The 20,038-nt window shown below is 39.0% G+C and overlaps 1 protein-coding gene across 1 annotated transcript in view; it reads right to left on the bottom strand.

Moving 5' to 3' along the window:
• Positions 1–20,038, bottom strand: part of ABCA4 (ATP binding cassette subfamily A member 4) — a 74,665-nt gene that overhangs the window by 6,522 nt on the left and 48,105 nt on the right. The window contains exons 23-41 of the mRNA XM_074599436.1: positions 19,819–20,006; positions 18,941–19,031; positions 18,129–18,334; positions 17,660–17,708; positions 16,887–17,128; positions 16,326–16,450; positions 14,907–15,005; positions 13,715–13,904; positions 11,461–11,555; positions 10,393–10,425; positions 9,142–9,247; positions 8,948–9,022; positions 8,329–8,498; positions 7,493–7,670; positions 5,958–6,073; positions 4,188–4,335; positions 2,638–2,761; positions 1,755–1,884; positions 745–865 (exon numbers count right to left, since the gene is read on the bottom strand). Coding sequence (XP_074455537.1) covers positions 745–865; positions 1,755–1,884; positions 2,638–2,761; positions 4,188–4,335; positions 5,958–6,073; positions 7,493–7,670; positions 8,329–8,498; positions 8,948–9,022; positions 9,142–9,247; positions 10,393–10,425; positions 11,461–11,555; positions 13,715–13,904; positions 14,907–15,005; positions 16,326–16,450; positions 16,887–17,128; positions 17,660–17,708; positions 18,129–18,334; positions 18,941–19,031; positions 19,819–20,006 — 2,486 coding nt within the window. The remainder of the gene's footprint in view (positions 1–744; positions 866–1,754; positions 1,885–2,637; positions 2,762–4,187; positions 4,336–5,957; positions 6,074–7,492; positions 7,671–8,328; positions 8,499–8,947; positions 9,023–9,141; positions 9,248–10,392; positions 10,426–11,460; positions 11,556–13,714; positions 13,905–14,906; positions 15,006–16,325; positions 16,451–16,886; positions 17,129–17,659; positions 17,709–18,128; positions 18,335–18,940; positions 19,032–19,818; positions 20,007–20,038) is intronic.

Genomic DNA, 20,038 nt, shown 5'->3' with positions numbered 1-20,038 from the left:
ACTTTAGAACCAAAACAGGAGTAAACGGAAAATTAAAGAGTAAGTATTCTACAAAGTCAGACATTTAGTTACATTAAATAAATTTGTAATGACCCCTAAAAATAACAATTTTTCTGCATGCAGCCTTTTACTTCGTATCTTTAACACTAGGAGACAGAGCAGATAGGACGAATTATCTTTGACATATCAAATCAAAGTGAAACAATACAGCAAGATAGTCTGAAGAATGATATTCCAATTCTCTATTCATGAGATCCCAGCAATGTGTGCAATTGTATTTCTGAAGCTCAAGCTTGCATGCATTCTGATAGCATAACTCAGATGCCTTCAATGTCTGGAAAGAAGATAAATTTGCAATAACTATAGCCCTTGATGTGAAAGCAACCAAATGGTTAACTTGAGATTGAAACTCACCTATGGAAAAAACAGCATTGTAGAAGAAAAGACTAGTAGTAGAAATGGACACTCAATATATAACAGTCATATCGGATGATGCGAGGTAAAAATAAACCTCAAACAAGGAGGGAGGCTTGCACTGTCCTTGATGGACTTCCCTGTGGTTTGATTTCTAATCAAAGGAAACAGCCAAATAACATGTCAAGCCTTGACTTCTAAAATGGTTATTATTTTCTAAGGCACAAGGTTGGTTTTGAAAACAATACCATCTGAATCCACAGCTATAATACATTCCAAAAGAATAAGTTTACACTAGACTCATTTGTTTAATTCATCTCAAAATATTACCTTGGTCAGTTCTTGTAATTCTAAGATATGTGTTTTGTTCCCTCCATTCATAATTCTTTTTCTTTCTTCTGCAACGTCCTCATCTTCATCAATAATAGGTGACAAGGCGGTCTCAGCAAACCTGCAAAACCCCACGAGATTGACTGCAGAAACAATGAGATGCCCTGGGTGTAGTTAGAATAACAGTGTGAAACAATGGCTAATCAATTACCAAAAATGTGACTGGTGGAAGCAGTGGGACAGAAACTTCACAACGTGACATTGGCTGTAGCATTCCTGCTGTTGTCAGAATCCCTGACCTTTGAAAGTTAATCTCTAAGTACTAAAAAGGGAGGAAATGGCTTGCTCAAAAGAGCATGCCTTGTCAGTCATTGATATGGCATAACCTGCCCCTCAGCTGCAGCATTTGCTATTTGGCTGCTCCTCAGTAGCTGATGATAGTCCTACAGATCTTTTGAGTACATCTCCCTGTAAGACAGTATTTTCATAATTGTACCAATTAGTACTCTTGTTGGCAATCTTGAACAGGAGTGAATGACCCACTCACACCTGGAAGGTAGCTGCTTTCATTGACATAGAGGCACATTTGTAAAGCAGAGAGGGGAAGCTTGGACAGTGTCCAGGCTGCAACTGTCCTGTGCAATGGACTAGAATTCCTGTCTTGGGATGTCAGGCTGGTACCTCATGCCCGTACTTATGACACTACAAACTTTCCAAGTCATTTTATCATCTCACTATTACAGTGTTTTAATCTAAAAAAAAAATTACATTAAATTCTCAATTCAAAGAACCTCCTTTCTTTAATAATATATTCTTAAATCCTGTTAAGATAACGCGCACTTGTAAATGCTTTCTTGAACCAGGATATCAACAAATTAAGAAGAAAACATGTAAGTAAACAGAAAAAAAAAGCTGAAAAATTCAGAGAAAAAGAAAAAAAGGGACATGGAAAATAACAAAGACACCCACCCTGTTAATAAAGGAACATTAATACAAACTTTCAGACATACCATCTTGTGGAGAACAAATGGTGTTGCATAAGGAGATTCAGAATGAAGAATGCAACGCCTTGAACAGCCATGGCAACCAGGTTCTTTCCAACAAAGTCCCACTGAAAAGGATTGGAAACATGCTCCTCACCTTTGGAGAAAGAGCACCAGAAAGCAAGCTGAAATACTGCTGAAACAAAATACTGCTCCTCAGAACAAAAGGCATGATGATAATGGTTTAGGATGAAAACCTGTACTTTATTTGATCACGATCAGGAAATGTCTCCATTTTCCCGTGTCTTATAAAGATTCTTAAGAAAATACACTCCAAGCTCAGCTGCTGCATGGGAGCAAAAATGAATATAAGCTCTTTGAATATGCACTAATTTGGATATCATAACATGAAATTTGCATGGATTATGCAAAAGACACATTTTCTGCATAAAAACAGATGAGTTCTGCTATACGATTATTCTTTTAATAAGAATTTGTCTGATATCAAAGATACCCGTACCCCAAGAAGATGCATTTGAAGAATAGCAGCCACTTTAAGCAATAACATGAAGGCCGCTGAAGTATTCAAATAAAATGAAACAATATAACCTACTGTAATGATTTAAGGACTTCAGAAGAAATGATAAAAAGACACCATAATCTGACACTGAACAAATGGGTTCATTTCCAACGCAGACTACTGGTTGGGCTGTAGTGTTCTGGCAGCTTATCAGTAGTTGTAATTCCTTCAGAAAGGTTGAACTTTTATGCTCCTCATCTACCTGATGATGTAAAAGGGGAGAATGCCAGAAACAGCCACTAATTTTCAAAGACAACACTTCCAATCACCTCATCCAAGGTCAGGACATGTGACACTGATATAACTTGTTGCATATTGGCTCTTACTTACCAAACCTGGCATATACTTCAGTCACAGCCTGGTTCATGGCCAAGTCAATGAGTCCACGGCCCAGGCAAAAATGTGGGAAGACAATCAGCACATTTTTCAATATTTTATTAAACTTCAGCAAAGACTGTAAGAAACAGAAACAACATAATAAGCAGTTGAAACCAGGCTTCTTTAAGAAAACATAGCAACATGAGCAAAAAGTTCTTTGTCACGTCAGAGAAACTGGATGTTCTGTGTTCTTACAACAGAGAAAACAGTATTTATCAAGTTACATCCAAAGCATCTGCAACCTGGAACACAGCATGGCAGAATGCTGGCATACACTGCACCAGGCAAGGTGCATGTGAAAAACTGTCAATGGGGAGAGAAATTAATCTTTGTAATGAAGTATTTCTCTGTGTAGCAGAGGTAACATGTAATTCTGGTGTCAGCTATTACAAACAGCAACTGCGAGCAACAAGAAAGAGTGGTATTTTTTTGTAGTAACATCTTTATTTATAGCTGGAATATTTCCATAATCAGGACTGCCATAATATTGAAAAGTGTCTGGGCATAACTACACAGTAGACTTTGGTGCAACGTGGAGACACCCAAAACAGCATAGGCGGCAGTAGCAGTCATCTGCACCAACACTGAATCCAGAGAAGGGCAGTTTTCCCTCTGGAGACACTGTCTACACCAGAAACATATTCTCAAAGATAACAATACTGGCCTGCTGTCCCACAGACTGAATAGCACTAGATTGAACCCTGTGCTATCAAGAAGCATGGATGAGAATGCAGGAATGTGAGGGATAGAAAGTATTGTAAAGTTGGCCCTTAAAACCATGAACTAAACCAAGATCTGCTCTTCCCCCCCAGCAAACAGCAATGCTTGATCAGCACATGGTGTTTGAAAATGCACTATCAGTAATGCTAATTGGATTGCTGTCAGATGTAGAAAGGGTGTCAGTCTCAGTGGCCAGAGTATCAGCAGCTGTAGAGGTGGTAGTAGTAGTGCATACAAGCTAACAGTGTTTTATAAACTGATCTCATAGCCTTTCTAAGAACTAATTTTGGCACTCGCTGTCTATTCTTCTACTTTTGTCACCTTCCTGGTGTTCTTAAAACATTTTTGGGAAACTCTCAAAATGCTGTTATAAGCAGAATACCTCCTCTAACATGACTAGCAGGAGTGTCTTTCCTTACGTAGTGGTGACTCCATGATTTTCTATCATCTACCTCTTCCTGTACAACCCAAGCTGCAGAGGCAAAAACACAGTGCTTGTCCCCTCCTCCTCAACTTGTGAAGTGTACAGAAGTTTGCTCATAGGGATGAAAAACACTCAGTGTCATTCCTTGTGTGTGTAATCCAATATATCAATTGCCTTGAGTCTCTTCTCTGGCTTATTCTGGTCACCTGTCCCTGCAGTTACTCGGCAAGTTCCCCACTCATTTACTGTCAGAAAAAAATGGCAAGGTAGAGAAAACCAGTTACTGTTAGAGAAGGTTATGCTTGGGCACCCTTTGCACAACTCTTTAAAACCAGGTGTCAACAAAAACATTACTTACCGGGTTATTTTCAAATAACTCCAGGATGAATGTAATGGCGCTGCTGTTGATCCCCACAAAGAGATTAATACAAGACAATGCAACATAAGCAGTGCTAGGGACACTGAAGAAAGAAGAAGCAGGGTACATCATGGGAATTATTGCCCATCTGCATGCAAAAGATAGAAAAATTATGGTAACAGGTTCTCAGTATTCTCATGTCAGTTGGCTTAATGAAAACACAAAGTTGAGCTTTCTTCTCATCCCAAGTGTAATGAAATGGTGTTATGTTCACCAATCAGAGGTGCCACTACAGTATTCTTTCCCTGGTTACTAGATAAAAAGCTTTTTCTGCTTAGTTGTTTTTGGTTTTGTTTTTTTCCTGTTAAAATGCAGGGCCATAGAAACTGCTAAAATTGAGAAAACTTAAAGCTAAGAAGGTTATTATCATTCCAGGTATCCTTGCACTTCTCACTGGATTGTACATCAGGAGGGAGAAACAAAGAAATGTTAGATAAAGCAAATAGGATGTACTGCTTTGCTAGATACTCCTCAGCCTTTGGAACTGTCTGAAGAAATCAGAAATGGTCAATTATGATATTGTTTTCTGACTCCTCCACCATTATTATTTTTTTTTACTCCTGATTTGGAGCTTCCTGTGCTATGGTTTCTGGGACATAGTTAATGCACGTGGAACAGCACAAAAGGAGTATTCCTCTGGAATAAACTTACAATGCTTAGCAACAATCAGTCTGGACAGGAAGAATTCAGTAACAACCACTTCAATTGCTTAACAGGACAATACACGTGTGGTCAGGAAGAATCATCCTAAGTTTTCCACTGTGACCGCAGCTGGATGCAAGGGCTAATATACGACTCTATGAATTTACCTTCCTTTCTGTTTTTTATTTTGAGTAGCAAATTATGAAATTATTATTGAAGTGACTGCCATTATATTTTTTCTGTGATTATATTTTTTCTGAAAATTTCATCTTGGTAGAGGCTTTAAAATTCTAAGTGTCCATCCACCCAACCAAGAATTACTGTATTTTAAAAAAATATGTAGAGCCACAGACAAATTATTAAAGATACTACTATTGCACTTTAAAAAGATATAATGAAAAATTAAAGCATTGGGTATTTTACAGTCATTAAATGATGATAATGCTTTGCATTTTCTCAGGATTTTCATTCAAAGAACATGAAAGCTTAATTTCTTCCTTTAACTGTAGAAATAGACCTGGTCAATCATTTTGCCTAGACCATATCAGCTGCATGGCTATCAGGAATATGATTTTATAGATAAAAGTATATGATCATCAATTAAATGAGAGAAAGTGAATTTCAGTCAGCCTTATAAAATGCTATTTTGCCAACACAAATACTCATTTGAAGTTAAAAGAAGTGTTGAAGACTTAGTACTCTTTGCCCTTGGGTTAAATGCTGGAAGGTATTTTAGTATTGGCTGTCAATGAGGCAAATGAACAGCCACTAAATTCCTGCACAAGGTACATATCAGAAAGCAGCAAACCAAACAAATATATTTTCCTGTTAAGGATCACATTTAATGCTCAAAAATATAAGGCAGTGACAAAAAATTGTCCTTTACAGCATGTGGCCGGACAGAGCGTATACATATCCTGGAGCAGGGACAGAATCTGTTTCTAACCTGTATTGTATCCAGTTTTATTCTTTAAAACTGGATTTCAGTAAGTACTGAGCTCAATAACATGAAACCATTTCCTTTTGAAACACAGGGCGCCACATACAGGAACAACCTTGAACACTCACCCATACAGAAGCAGCAAGGCAACAAGCACAGGGAGGTTGGTCGGAGAAGTGTATGCTTTCTTGTTGAATCCAACGAATATAACCACAACCATTCCAGCACTCAGTGCATAATTCACCTGCCACATCACAGGGTGAAGATCAGTGTGTAAGACCTGAGAAGGTCTGTAAATATATCCTATCCAGATCCTACACATTATTCCAAAAGGATTTTGTATTGAGGAATACCGGAATTTACAAGCTATATTAGTCACACTCAAGCTTTTGGATCAATGGGTCCCTGGCAGCCCTTGACATTTTTCTGAGACATATTTTATCAGACTGTTCATCAAAAATACAACATATATTGTTGTTTCTTAGATTATGGTTTGGGAGCCAATTATTTCACGGTCCTGCTGGCAGGCTGCCCACAGAAAGAGGCTCTGGGTATGCAAAGGAAGTGCAGTTTCTGGTGATGTAAAGGCTGTGTAGGAGGGAGATAGCTAGGAGGTAGCTAGTTACTTGAGCCACATTCCTGGGAGGCGGCTAAAGTGGGTATGCTTGATCACTGCTCTTCTCAATTTTTCTGCTCAGTATTAGCAGTGCTAATCTACTGCAGTGCACAGAGCTCCCATGCAGAATGGAAGGAATTTAGCACAAAACTGCTAACACCAATTAATACCTTTGCATCATGCTGTCAAGGGCCACGGCCAAGCAGAATTCCTGTCAAGGAAGCTGCTGGGAGGCTGCTGTGACCAGCAGGAAACAGGAACTCAGAAACCTGCCTCTTTTCCCTGATTTACTACATTAATGGTTTGCTTTACCTTCTCCTGAAAGAGCACCTTCTGAAGCTCAAAGAGTTTTGGGTTTTTCAATTATTTCGATTTTTTTTTCTTTTTAATTTTTTCTATTCCACCTTCATGCTTTTCTTATTGCAAAAGCCCTTGGCCACTCTTTGTTGAGCAGACATGGCAAGAAAATAAACCCCTTGCTGTGCCTCATCCAAGCAAAGAATTTGCTCATTTGTGACAAAGTAGCCTGAGGGGTGAAGAGAGGGTAGCTGAGCCCTGTCTAAGCAAGCCTGGGCCTGTGGTCTAAATCCTTTTGGAATAACACAGAGAATGTGATTCAGTGATCCAAACAAATACATCCATGTCATTTTAGACACCCTAGAGTATTTTGTCCGGCCTCCAGCTACTGTTCCAGCAGCCTGTGAATCTCCCACTTAGATTTCTTGAACATCTTGAAACATGTTATGCTTCTTCTAGAGGGCAGGAGTACTAGAATTAGGCAACTGGGCTTTCTGCTGCTATGATAAGTTGTAATTTATTACAAATTCAGTTGTAAGGACTGTAAACCCTAAGATTACAATAATGTCAGCTTCATTAGTTGAACTATGAGCTGTGCACGTGACAATTTCTGTATCTATGATTAGTTAGGAGGTCAGATCCTCAGCATGCTCTCTGAGAAACACTTAAATAAATGAATGCTTTTAGTTCCCAGTTCATGCAAACCCGGGAATAATTGCAGGCTATGAAATCAGATCAGCAGTTACTCACTATGTCCCACATGAAGTTAGTCAGCCAGTAGACCACAGGGCTCACACCACTGACAAACTGTAGATGCTTCGCTTTTGTTACACGTTCTTGAATAAGGTATAAAACAAAACTAGCTGGTATAAAGGACATGGCAAAAATCACACAGATGGCAACAACAGCATCCACTGAAGTGGTCAACCTAAAACAGAGCACAAGAAGGGACTGTGAGCAAGGGAATGGACAACACAACACTATATTAGCATTTGGGGAATCTGAAGGGAATTTTAAGATCTAGAAGCAGCAAGGTTATTTTTTAAGTAGAAGACTTTTCCAATTTCAAAATGTGCTCGTTTATTTTCCCAAGTTGTGTTGTGGACTGTGTCTAACAAATACAGATGTTCGTGGCACCATTCCCTGATTTTCACTTGCTCTCATTCTCTGGAACAGTTAAACTCCATATATATCACAGTTAGACAGCCTTTCCTGTATGGTGTGTCTCAAACTAGACATTAAGACACAATCGTCTGAGTGCTCTGGGAGCTGGGAAAAGAGAGACTCAAACAAGCAAGTTGCAGACAGCAAGATGAAGCGCAGATCTTGCCTGTGTGCTAAGGCAGAAATTTTCAGGTTCACTAACTTCTGAACTTAATAGGAGACGTGAGTGGGAAGTCACATCTTCTTAGGGGTGTCTTTTTCAAGAAATTATGGCTTTTAGATTCTGGAATACATCAGAAAGGGAAAGGCCTCAATGTTCTGTCAATTGAAATATTTCTCCTCAGAGTGTGAGTACACTGGAGGTGGTACGCTGCCAGGAGAGGGAGGGGTAAAAGCCAGCAGCAGAGCACAGGCAGACTTACACAGTGACTTCAGAGAGTTGCTCCTTAGTGAGGTTCAGAGGGTGGTTTACAGCAGTGATCCCGTATTCCTCAGGGGCTTGGCCAGTCCGCAGGCTAGCTCTAAGGATTGCGTTATTTGCTACATTAAGGAAAATAACCATAGCATGCCAGCCTTTATTGTTAAACCACACCTAAAAGAGTCAGAAAACAGATATTCATTTAAGAAGCCTTCACCAATAACCCTCCGTTGCAGGAGAAAGTTGGCTGCCTTTTGTCTCCTTTGGTGGGCATTGTCAGCAGGGATTCATAGCTCCTAGGCACAGTCCAGCAGGAGGAGCTCACATACTATGCTTTTAAGAGTTGGACAACCACTGCCAAGGGATTTTATAGAAGCGCATTTTAAAATTTAGCAGAATGTGTCCTACTCTGAAGTATTCAGGACAGCAAGAACTACTAAGAACACGGTTAAAAAAAATCTCACATTAGAAATTCCTTCGCATTAACACTGTATCCCGTATTACTTATTATAAGTATAGTATTTCAGCTCTTCTTAATCTGAAAATGCCACTAGAAATATTCTCACAATTTGAAGTCTATGTCAAGAAAGACTGTGAGTTAGCAGACTACTTCCAGCAAATACCTTAATATTATCTTCAGTTTCCATGTATTTAAGAAAATTAGAAATTTCTTTAGCAGCAGCCAGTGAAGTTTGTCCCTAAAATAAAAAGAAAAGGCTAAAGATCAGCTGTCTAGGTAAAATCCGATGCTGCAGGTTTTCAGCTTTGTAACAATTCTTTAGGAAAGGGACAAAAAACCCATAAAAATCTTGCTTACTCCTGTCACATTCATCATTCGGCCAAGATCACTTAAAAAATTGACAACTTGATCTCCAGAAACATGAAGGACAGGGAGCCTTCCTCCTATAGAAATTCCTCCATATCTAACAAAGAGAACAGTATCATCAGTCACTTGTACCACAGACCCAAAACTCCATACATTGATGGAAATACTAAAAATCCACTTAATGTGAGTTTGATTTCTATACATCATATAATTCACGTATAAAAATCTCCATTCTTTTCTAACAAGTTGTATTAGGTCTTCATAGGGTTTACAAATACCAGCAGTTCTATCAGTTTCTGAGGGCTTCATGCCAGGATTCTGAGAAAATTATTATTTAGATAGGAGATCTGGAGAAAAGAGTTATTTTTACAGTGCAAAGTCTTCAAATCAAGATAATTGAAATATAACTGTTTGGACAGCCTGGAGGACTGAGGACAGCATGGACCTCAGTTAAAATTTCAGTTGCCCTGAGAGGAGCAGGTATTCACCAATGCTGCTGCCAGCCAGTACTCCATTAGGATAAATAATATTGCATGGGATGAACCAAATTCTAATCCCATAAAAGTAACGTTTGCACATGAATAAGCAGATATTCCGTGAAGGAAGCCAGCCATCCAGCTGCTACCTTTGAAGTAAATTCCTACTGCTGATGAAAAACTAAGTAAGTATGTTCTTCTGGCCAATCAGTCATCTTCCTAAGCTTAGTATCGGCAGTGTAGACATCACACTGGGGTTAGCTGCCTCTATGTAAGTGTGGAGCACTAGTGGACTACTGCACATGTTCAGAGCGGGAATGAGGAGTTGTGGTTGTTACTTCTGTATGTGATAGGCTGGTGTCTAGGTTTCATCTTACCCAGGTCCTTTTTTTGGAGGGTTCATATTTTTCTGCTGCATTTTGAAAGAGCTGTGTCAGAGCACTATGGCAACGTAGTGCTGTATTGTATTGTAACTTTCGATCACTCAGATCCCATTAGTTTGACTCTTCTTGATAATAAACCCGCGATTGATCCATTGTGTGCCTCTGCCCTCCACCCTTGTGGGGGTAGTCCAAACAAATATAACCCCTTGTTATTATAAAACCCTTGATGACCCCCAACCTATTTCCCACTGAAGCCACCTTTGTTCTATACTATCTGCCACAATTCCCGTTGTCTATTCAGAGAAACATTGTGAGGCTCCACAGTTAAACAGAAATTCATTGTTCCTTTATTTACCACCATAATCTGTGAATTGGTTTCTTACCTTTGCTCATTGACCCAGTATTTGCTCTTCAAGCTGAAACAGACAAAGAGAATCCTGTCTCTTAATGCACTGAACCAAAGTCAATGGTATTGTCAGGCTTAAATGGAAATTAAAGGTGAACTTCTATGCTTTGCAGATCTCCAGTTTCCTCTAGAAACCTTTTTTGTTTGTTTGTTTTGCGGTGGGTTGTTGGGTTGTTTGTTTGTTTTATTCGCTTTCTTTTTTTAATTGCTGCTGATTACTTTGAGTTGTGGCGTTGTCAGGACTTTTGGTGTTCCCTGCAGTGGCTTCTTGCTGTTTGGTTTTGGGGTTTTTTTTGTTTGTTTTCTGGCACGATTCATCTCCAGCTCATACAGAAACAAGCAACATTTCTGAAGTGACACATACTGGCTCTATCCTAAATCCATAATGAATTTATTTTAAAAGATGTATCTAAAGCAATTACGACATGTGCTAAGAGGAATCAGCCAAAGGCAGCCAGCACATAGCTAATATAACGGAAATTTCAAGAACTCTGCTGAGAATTGAAAAGGTAGCAAGGCCTGAATCAGAAATAACAGGCAATGGACACTGCACAGCTATTTCCATGCACAACATCCATGCAAGCTGAGGAGCTACCAGTAGGACAGATGTATCTATGTAACATTGTCCTTTGTCTCTTTAGGACTTCTGGGAAGCAAGTGATAACTAACTCAGGCAGATGGTCATGCCGGTGTGGCTTCAGTTCTTCAAGGACACGAACTGGTATCTCTGCAAGGCAGTTCACCACAGTGTGCAGAGTCACCAGTTTTCTCACCATTAACACAGTTACTATTAACATGGCATTCCATCAACATTGAAACTTAGCTCTGCTTATAAAGGAGTACCCAATTATACAAATAGGTATAATTAAAACAAGTTAACTCCCCTAAAATGATCATCTCCTATTCTTACATCAGGCATACAGACATGATACTCAAGTCTACACAATACTGTAGCACATCAGGTGCTATGTTATTATTAAATGAGAATTTCATGGCCAGGTATAAAATAACTGCACGTGAAAAACAAAAAGAGATTCATCCCTACCTCCCTTTTATCAGAGTGGGATATGTTTTCACCAGAAAATCTGAAATATTTCTGTGGGTCAGATCTTGAAGAATTTCTGTGCTGTGCTGCACTCTCTGGAAAAAAAAAATAAAACCTAATCAATTACAGTAAACTTTACAATCTTTAAAGCTATTAAATAAGTGTTTGTCAGGAAAACAGCAAAAGTAGCTTTGATTCAGAGGAATTGCTGAGGTTCAGAGTAACACTGAAATGAGAGTGGCTCATTCATTTTCTAGCCCAAACATCCTTACTTTACTAAGTAACAGAAGAAATCATGAAATCACAGAAATTTGCGATGCCTGACACAAAATAGTTGCACTTCACTCTGAAATTTGACCCGAGTTATTTGCAACAAAGGTCAGGGCTGCCCAAGGCTTTTTTCATTACTGTGAAAGAAGGAAACTTTTCAAGTAAATTGAGGTCCCAGTGAAGATAAGGTAGTTTTCTATGATTTCACAAGTTGAAAAAAAAAAATTAATAGGAAAACTTCACCTTCACTAGCATGTTAAATACTTTGAATGAAAATTACTGGTTTTTTGTAATGAAAATGATGCCACATGACGCCTTTGTGAATCTTTTGTTAACATAGGGTCCCTGTGAAACACAAGACCTCAAAGTTGCTGAGTTCATCCGAAGGTAGAATATACTTAAGAAGGTTCCTGGGCAGTTTGAGAGGGCAAAGCTTGCAATCTGAAACAACCTAGTAACGACCTAGAAAGTAAGTCTAATGAACTTTCCAGACGTTCTTACATTTGTCCACAGAGAGGCAGCACTGGATGAGACAGAAGATACATTACGGATGTCTAGCTGATTCTAGACACTACACAGGTAGCATCCTCATAGTGCCTTCATTAATGAGCTGTCTGTGCTCAGACATACTTCACAATTATTTACATACTGTTGCTTCCCTGGGGACTCAAATGTGAATTGTTTCTTCCTGACAAGTTATACAAAATTATCATATCCTGCAAAATTATCAGGATAATATTAAAATAAATGCATTTCCCTTAGAGGACTAGAATCATCACAAAAACAAACAAAAATTTTGCATCCTACTTGGATTTGAAGTTTTAGACTAGATTTTCCTCTCAAATATGCTAGCATGCAATTAGCAAAATTCAACTTTGGCTGTCCACCAGACAGGGATTACTTGGAAATGAGAAATAACTTGGGATGCTGTGAATCAGGTCAGAATATAACCTCTTCATTAATTTTTTTTTTGCTTCATAGACAGGAATTCTACAGATATTTAAAACAAATTTGCTTTGTCGTTTTGTAAATAGTGACAGAGAAAGCAAAGCAAGATGAATTGGTATTTTTAAGAGATCGTGTCATGGATTTGGATTCAGATTAAGCTTGTGACATTAGTGTTAAAACTAGAACTATTTCAGTCATTTGGCTCATGTGTGCAGCCTGGCAAACAGCAATATTGAAGTTGAACGGTGTGCGTAGTGAGACATTAAATTAGTGAGCTATTACTCTGAGAGTGGCTGTAGTTCTGTTTTCTTTAACTCGTTAGGAAAACATTTAGAAGATGTAAACACTAACATGCTATAATTTTCCTTTACTTTTTGAAAGAGCAAGCACATTTTATAAAGGGCACTACTAAGGTTATTCATTGATAGGAACAGGTGGGAATGTAGCGCTCATCTCTTCTCCATACAGCATCTGTGGTTATTAAATTACCCATCTTCATGTACATGCATACAAACATTCATTTTGCTAGCTTAGAACTTTCTTTCTAGAAATGGAACCAAAAGACATGTAAAAAAGTAATTATTTGGGTTGACTCAATACTATTTTTTCCAGTTTTCATGAGATGACCCTACTCCATGATTTTCAAAATCATGACATTTTTTTATTCCTTCCCTCCTATTTTCTTTCTCCTTCTTCCTCTTCCCATCTATAAAGAAAGGCAATCTTCTAAATAGAATTGTTTTTGAGGCAGGGAAAAAAAAATATATTTGATACATTGGTAATATTTTTTCTGATTTTTTCTGTATGAAAAGTTTGAACTTTGGATGAAAATAGTAATCAAATTTCATTTAAGTGTACAAGCTTTTCCAATGCCTCTGAAACTGATTTCCAAATTCCAGCAATTCTTGCTCCCTTAAAAAAAACGTACTCCATTCCTTCAATGTATGCTGACATGGCGAAGTACTTACACACTAATACCTTTTCCAGCACTTGCCATGAAACTTCTCTACAAAGATTTGTGTCACAGGGACACTACCTGGGGTGGTGGGAGGCCTCCTGCGCCTGCAGGGCATTCTGGCAGCATAGTGAGTTTCTTTTGAGTACTGCACTTGCAGGAAGGTGAAGGATTGTCAGGGCTCCATTTGTGGCTCAGCAGGAGGCTGCTTAGGTTAGGATGAACAGCAGGTGTGATCCAGGCAGTTGGCATGTTATAGCACGGGTAGTTCCTGTGTAGAGGAACAGATGCTTTAAGCTGTGCAGAGATACAGTTCATGAGAGCTCACAAATCCACAAAATCACAAACATCTCAGCAGACATTGTCCTCTCAGCCCTTATCCTGTGAGTTATGAATACTAAGAACATCTTAGAGTACCTGGTAAACATGAATAAATATAATCTCCTCCACATCTCTGCCAAGTCTACTGTCTTAAGCTTGGAGATAGGACACTGAAGGAACAAGGGGAATTTGTTTGGCCCATTAGTACCTATGAAATCTGCAGCGGACACATATCTTTTGTTAAGAAACTATTCGTTTCCTTGCTCATGGAGTATCTTTTCTCTCTTTACTTTTTAAAGTTTCCTCTTTGTTCCTGCTATACCAGGCAGAGGAGAGGAATGGGAAGAGAGAGGACAGACAGAAGAATCAAGTTGCTGGATATCCTCACTGTGAGAGAGGCAGGAGAAAAGGAACAAATTGCAAAGCATAACATGCCAGTGACAAATGCCTTCAAAAGAGGACTCACAGGCAGGGTAAGTGGGTAGGAAAGCAAGTGTTAATGACGTCGTCCTCCAGAGCGAGAATGGCTTCAAATCATAGAGACTGATACTTCACAATCTCAGCAATTGCTGAAGTTATTGCTTCCAAACACACCAGTGGGAACAGGAGGAATCTGAGGGGACTCGCATGTGGAAAGTGCCAGGGACGCTGTGAGGATTTGGGTGTGAGCCCACTGGCCTACTGACATACATTACAAGATTGCTTAATACAGGGCTACATGAGCTGGCTTCCAGCTAGTCACATTGAGCACCGTGAATCATTCTTAATCCAGTGGCATTGTTGCCTTGCTATTTGTTACTTTTGACCTGATATTAGATATTATCGCCAACAATATATGTGAAGCATTGGCTTTAGTGAAAAGCCAAGCCAATTCATTCTCGTTTCACTACTCAAGTTCCACTAGTAATAGCATGCTAGAATCTCAGTCAAGACAGATTAGCTAGCAACTTACAGAAGAGGCTGATTCTTCATACAGCGATTTCCAAATCCTGGTTTATTCAAGAAAGCATCAGTCAGGGAGACCATCTGCTCACTGCCAGGACGCTCATTGCTAAGGGAATAAAATAGGACCTTCTCTATGAAAATTCCAAAAACTGGAATACACATAGCGGCTGGTGAAGGACAGTCATATGGCAGAACCAACTGCCCCCCTCCAAATGCTGATAATTCAATTATTTTATTCATTAATGCAAAAACCCAGAACTTTCCAAGACAGTTAATATGCTAAAGCAATGGTTCTTTTCTCCTAATATTAAAGCATGGCTTCTGACATAGTTCTATAGCAATATTCTACAAAAAGGCTCAAATCCACATTTCTACCCTCTCAGCCCTGTCACACTCAGTAATAATCATAAGATGAAAAACATATTCTGCATTTTCATTTGCTGAGGCTAAAGGTACAGTGCTGCTAATGGTGAAGTGCCTGCAATTAACAACCTAATAACATTAGATTACAAAATATTGCTAGTGCCAAGTGTTATACAAGTATGATTATCAAACTGTGCTCCATACACTACTGTGTGTAAATTAAAGTTTCATATAAATTTTTAGTATGAAACTCAAGGAAAATACTTCAAAATTATTGCCTTCAGTTTTGCTGCTTTCTGATAGTTGCGATGCAGCCTAGACTTAAGCATTGTTTATACTTTTCCTCTGTATTGCATGTGTTTTGACTTGGTCAAAGTTCAGTTTTAGAATACATGGAAGGGAAGGTGAAGCAAGTGTTCAGGACAGACAGAGCAACTGTGCAGTGACCTGGAGAGAACAGGACTGAAGCTTCTATGAAGAATGAAAGAAGACAAAGTGCTAGTAGACAAAAAAAAAAAAAAATTTAGACCCAGCCAAAGGATACTGTGTGTGGGGAGAAATTGCTAAGCAGCAGCATTAATAAAACTGAAGAGTTTCTGCTTTCATCTTCTTTCTCTAACTTTGCCCAAATACTGCATTAACTATAAATCAATCTACCACAGGTCAGCAGACAGGCTTGAATCTCACTGTTCTCCAAGATTATGAATATAGGAATAGTTCAATGGCATATCAGAAACAGTCAGATTTCTTACTGTCCTGGATCTCCTGTTAGGCAGGATATGTGACTTTGTGAGTGTTGAGGTCATGAGTTCAGGTAGGAAGAGGGGAATACCAAAGATAGCAAGATATTTGAAGGATTATTGGTTAAACATACTAGCAGCTGTATTCTCCACTTGCACCAATTTCCTGCTATTTTAAATCTGATGATTCCAGTGGAGTTAATCCTTTTTCACACCACATAGAGAGAGAAAAGTCCAGTAAGACAGGGCCCCATGATCCTACATGCTAGGGAGGAAAGGGTGTATATATGACAAATGTATTTTTATTCAGTGATTCCTCTTACCTGAAGAAAGTAAACTGTTGTCCATAGATCCAAGGGTGTAAGGTTAAGGCGGGATATTCTCCAAATGGAGGAATAATGACTGTAAGTACTAAAGACAGCAACACAAAACTAGCAGGGAGAACAATCTGCAGGGAACATGAAAACATCACACTAGGTTATTAGATATACGTTGTAGAGCAACATTGTACACCCCTCATAATATATACATAAACAAAAGAGGGTCAGCAGGAGCACAAAGATCAGATCTGGTTTAGCTCCTGAACACCAACAATTTAATTTCCAGTGCTTTCAGTTAAGATTCTGGTTGCCACAGAACTTTATTATGTTAAAAATAAAATGCTGGGCTAGTACTGATCGAATCGTGAACTTGATCTGGGTGATAAACTCCAGGCAGAAAGAAATAGAATAAGAGGCGTAAGAGTTGAAATCTTAATTAGAACAGTCAGGGACACTGTTATCCATTTGCAGCACCTGTGTTGCTTTGCATAGAGACATTGCTGGGAAAGACAGCATTGAGAATGTTGTGGGAAAGAGTCAAGAACAGCAAAAGTAAGTCAATACCTGGGCTAGAAAGTCCTTGTGGCTGCGAGAGGCATGGTGAAACCGTTTGATGAGCAGTGCTTTGATCTGCTGATGTACAAGCTGAAAACCTTTGTACTGTCGGGACCCTTTGCCTTCATTTTGATCTCCTGCTATGCCTACTGGCATTCGAGAAGTGTCATTAGTTTTCAGTGCGGTTTGTTCAGCTGGTTTGTTCTCAGTAGAAGTTTTGCCAAGAGTAGAACAATTTTCTTGAGTGTCTCCTAGTTTAAGATGAAAATAGGCAGAGAAGACACTTTATCCTCCATACCTGAAGGTAGCATAAACATTTTAATGAGCTCCGGATTTTACAAACCGTATATATCACATCACCAGATTGCTTTAATTACAACTATTGCGCTGTGGCTGTATCTAGTGGCAGCATATAGGTTAACACTCCTCTTACTCAGCAGGATTAACAAGTTAATCATGTATGTAGTTTATGGAATAATGGGTCAGCAAAGTACTTTTATAAAACTACTAAAACCATTGACATCTAGGGGCTTGACACTCCACTTTTATTTACATAGTTAAGAACCTCATCCAACCTAAATAAAAGTCTTTCTGATGACTTCATCTTGTTTCTCAGATATCATGTCAGGCCCTAAAAACAGATATTTGCTGACCAAATTTATTTTGGCAAGAACACCATACAAAGACTGAAAAGTCTGGAGGCTCTTCTTTACTTGGTGTTCAGAATTAAGAACAGTCCCAAGAAAAGTTTATCAATCAAATACTGATTCATGGATCTATACCTGCTTGTTGCATTCCAGGGTCAGCTTCTGCTGTGGCCTTTAGGAAAACCTGCCAGAGGCAAATACATTTCCTGGTTAGGAACAGAACAGGTATGATAACCTGACCTCTGGAACATCATCCTTTAATGTAACAGAAAAAAATGTAGATACCTTTTCAGTACTCCTGCTTATTACACAATCAGAGATCTCTTATGAAATATCTCAAAAAATAAAGAAAGGAACAAACTACGATACAAAGACAGATTTCAGGCTAACTGGCCGTGCTCCACTATGCTAACATGAACTAAGGCTTGGATCCTTTCTTTACACCCATCCCAAAGACTTTCTGAGTGTGCCACCGTGTATGTGACTAGATTTTGAAGGGGATTTTAGGAATTAGTAAGATTACATGTTTAAGAACAGGAACTGTTTCAGAAAACATTCTGGGGACTAATGGCTAGATCAGCAGATATTTTAATCTGTCTGTTACCTCTTCAAGTGGTGTGTCTGAAACTCCAAAACTGCTGAGTCCCAGGTCATCCAACGTTTCCTCCAGTTCTCTGAAGAGACTGGCATAAGATCGCTGTTTAAAGTGTTTGTTAGGCAAAAGGTAAATGAGTTCCTGACCAATGCTTTCAATTAATTTTGCTTCTGGGATATGATGATGAATTACTTCTGCTAGCTCATTCAGATCTCCTGTGAAAAGTCAAAACAGTGTTCAAAGAATGAATATTTAACCATGCTAAGCATGATTTCAAAAGCTGTTGTTTGCACTACGCAAAAGGGGACTGCTCTATTACATAACCCAGATATTTCAGTTTATTCTGTCCTAGACTGGGCTATGTTGCTAATTATGCCCTGGAACTAGGTAGCAGGAAACTATTTCAGGTCTGTTACTAAAGCACAGCAAAATCTTTAGGAATATCTACTTAAGTTCTCCTGTGTAGAAAAGCCAAAACGACTTTTTCTGAGAAAGCCAGTTTTCTTTGCTCTAGATACGCTTCAGTTTTCATTAAGAAATTACACATTTTGGTGCAGAGTAGTTCAAAAGTCAGTCTATACTGCTAAAGCACACAAACTTCCAGTTCATCATCTCTAGTTGAGACCACATATACATCAAAGAGGGGCAATGGTAAGCAAAACCACAAAGAAACCTTATCAAATTCATGTTACAATACAATACAGATGTTAGACACAAGTACTGAAGAAGTGGGCCTCAGCAGCATTGATCTGTAAAATGAGACTGCAGCATAACAGGAGACATAGCTATATGCTGGAATGCAGAACCATCCCACCTCTTACCATCCAGTTCCTGCTCTGGAGCTCCTTCTTTGTCCCTATGTGCACAGCTGGAACAGGAGCAGGAGCACTGAGATCCACAGCTACAAAGCGACTAGCATTGACAAGCAACAGATACAAAGATGAAAGTGCTTCAGATACATGCAAAACAGGATGTAAGGGTTGTCAGCCTTTGAACAGCTTGAGTCAGTGAAAAATATGTCATATCTGGAGCATCTTGAACATATTATACTGAAAGTCATATAAGGCCTGGATTTAGCAATGCAGAAAATGTAAATCCACCTGCACAAAGCATATCTGTCAGTTCTAAATTGCATGCAAAATACCTAGGAAAACGCGATTAGCAGTGGCCATGAGCATACAGATCATGTTACCGCTAAGACTGGAAGCACTGCTAACAGCAGAAAGAATCCAGATCCCTACTTCTCAAGTTGTGTTAAGCTGGTTTAGCTATGGATAAATGTAGACTCTTCTGGTGTCTGAACTAGACTACACCGCGTTTACAACCAGTGTATTGCAAAAGCAAGCATCAGAAAGACCCATATTTGGACAAAGGCAACTTGATTGGTAAAAGTTTAGACATACTTAACTGATGAGAGTGAACTATAAACCACTGAGGACTTCATATCCAACTATTATTTTCACCTGTCTGACTGAATATATATTTATAAAACCAGAGAAGATTTTTTACAGAGAGACTCACGTATCCATGGAATTTCATGAGGTATCATCACATTTTCTTATTGCTTTCTTCATTTTGAAGTCAGTTTCGTACACAGCCTCAAGCAGCACTTAACTGCTGCTTTCTAATCTGGTGCAGCACATGAATACATGAAAATATTCTTCAGATTACATGTGCAGGGACGGAGCTACATACTTACTGTAGCCCTTCCAATTCTGGTGGTTTTCATCTTGCGAACAAGAGTGAGATAGAAGCCAGACCCAAAGCAATTCTTCAGGAAAACAGGAGAGCCAGAGCAGAAGAGTTTCCCTTGAGATATGATGGCTACTCTGTCTCCAAGGATGTCTGCCTCATCCATGTGATGGGTTGAGAGGATGATGGTTCTGCCTAGAGGAACAAGGAGGGATGTTTAAGGCATG

This window comes from Larus michahellis, chromosome 8 (genome assembly GCF_964199755.1).
Source record: "Larus michahellis chromosome 8, bLarMic1.1, whole genome shotgun sequence".
In the NCBI taxonomy this organism is placed as follows: Eukaryota; Metazoa; Chordata; class Aves; order Charadriiformes; family Laridae; genus Larus; species Larus michahellis.
Note: the sequence above shows the minus strand (reverse complement) of the source record. Positions and strands in the feature narration are given on the sequence as shown.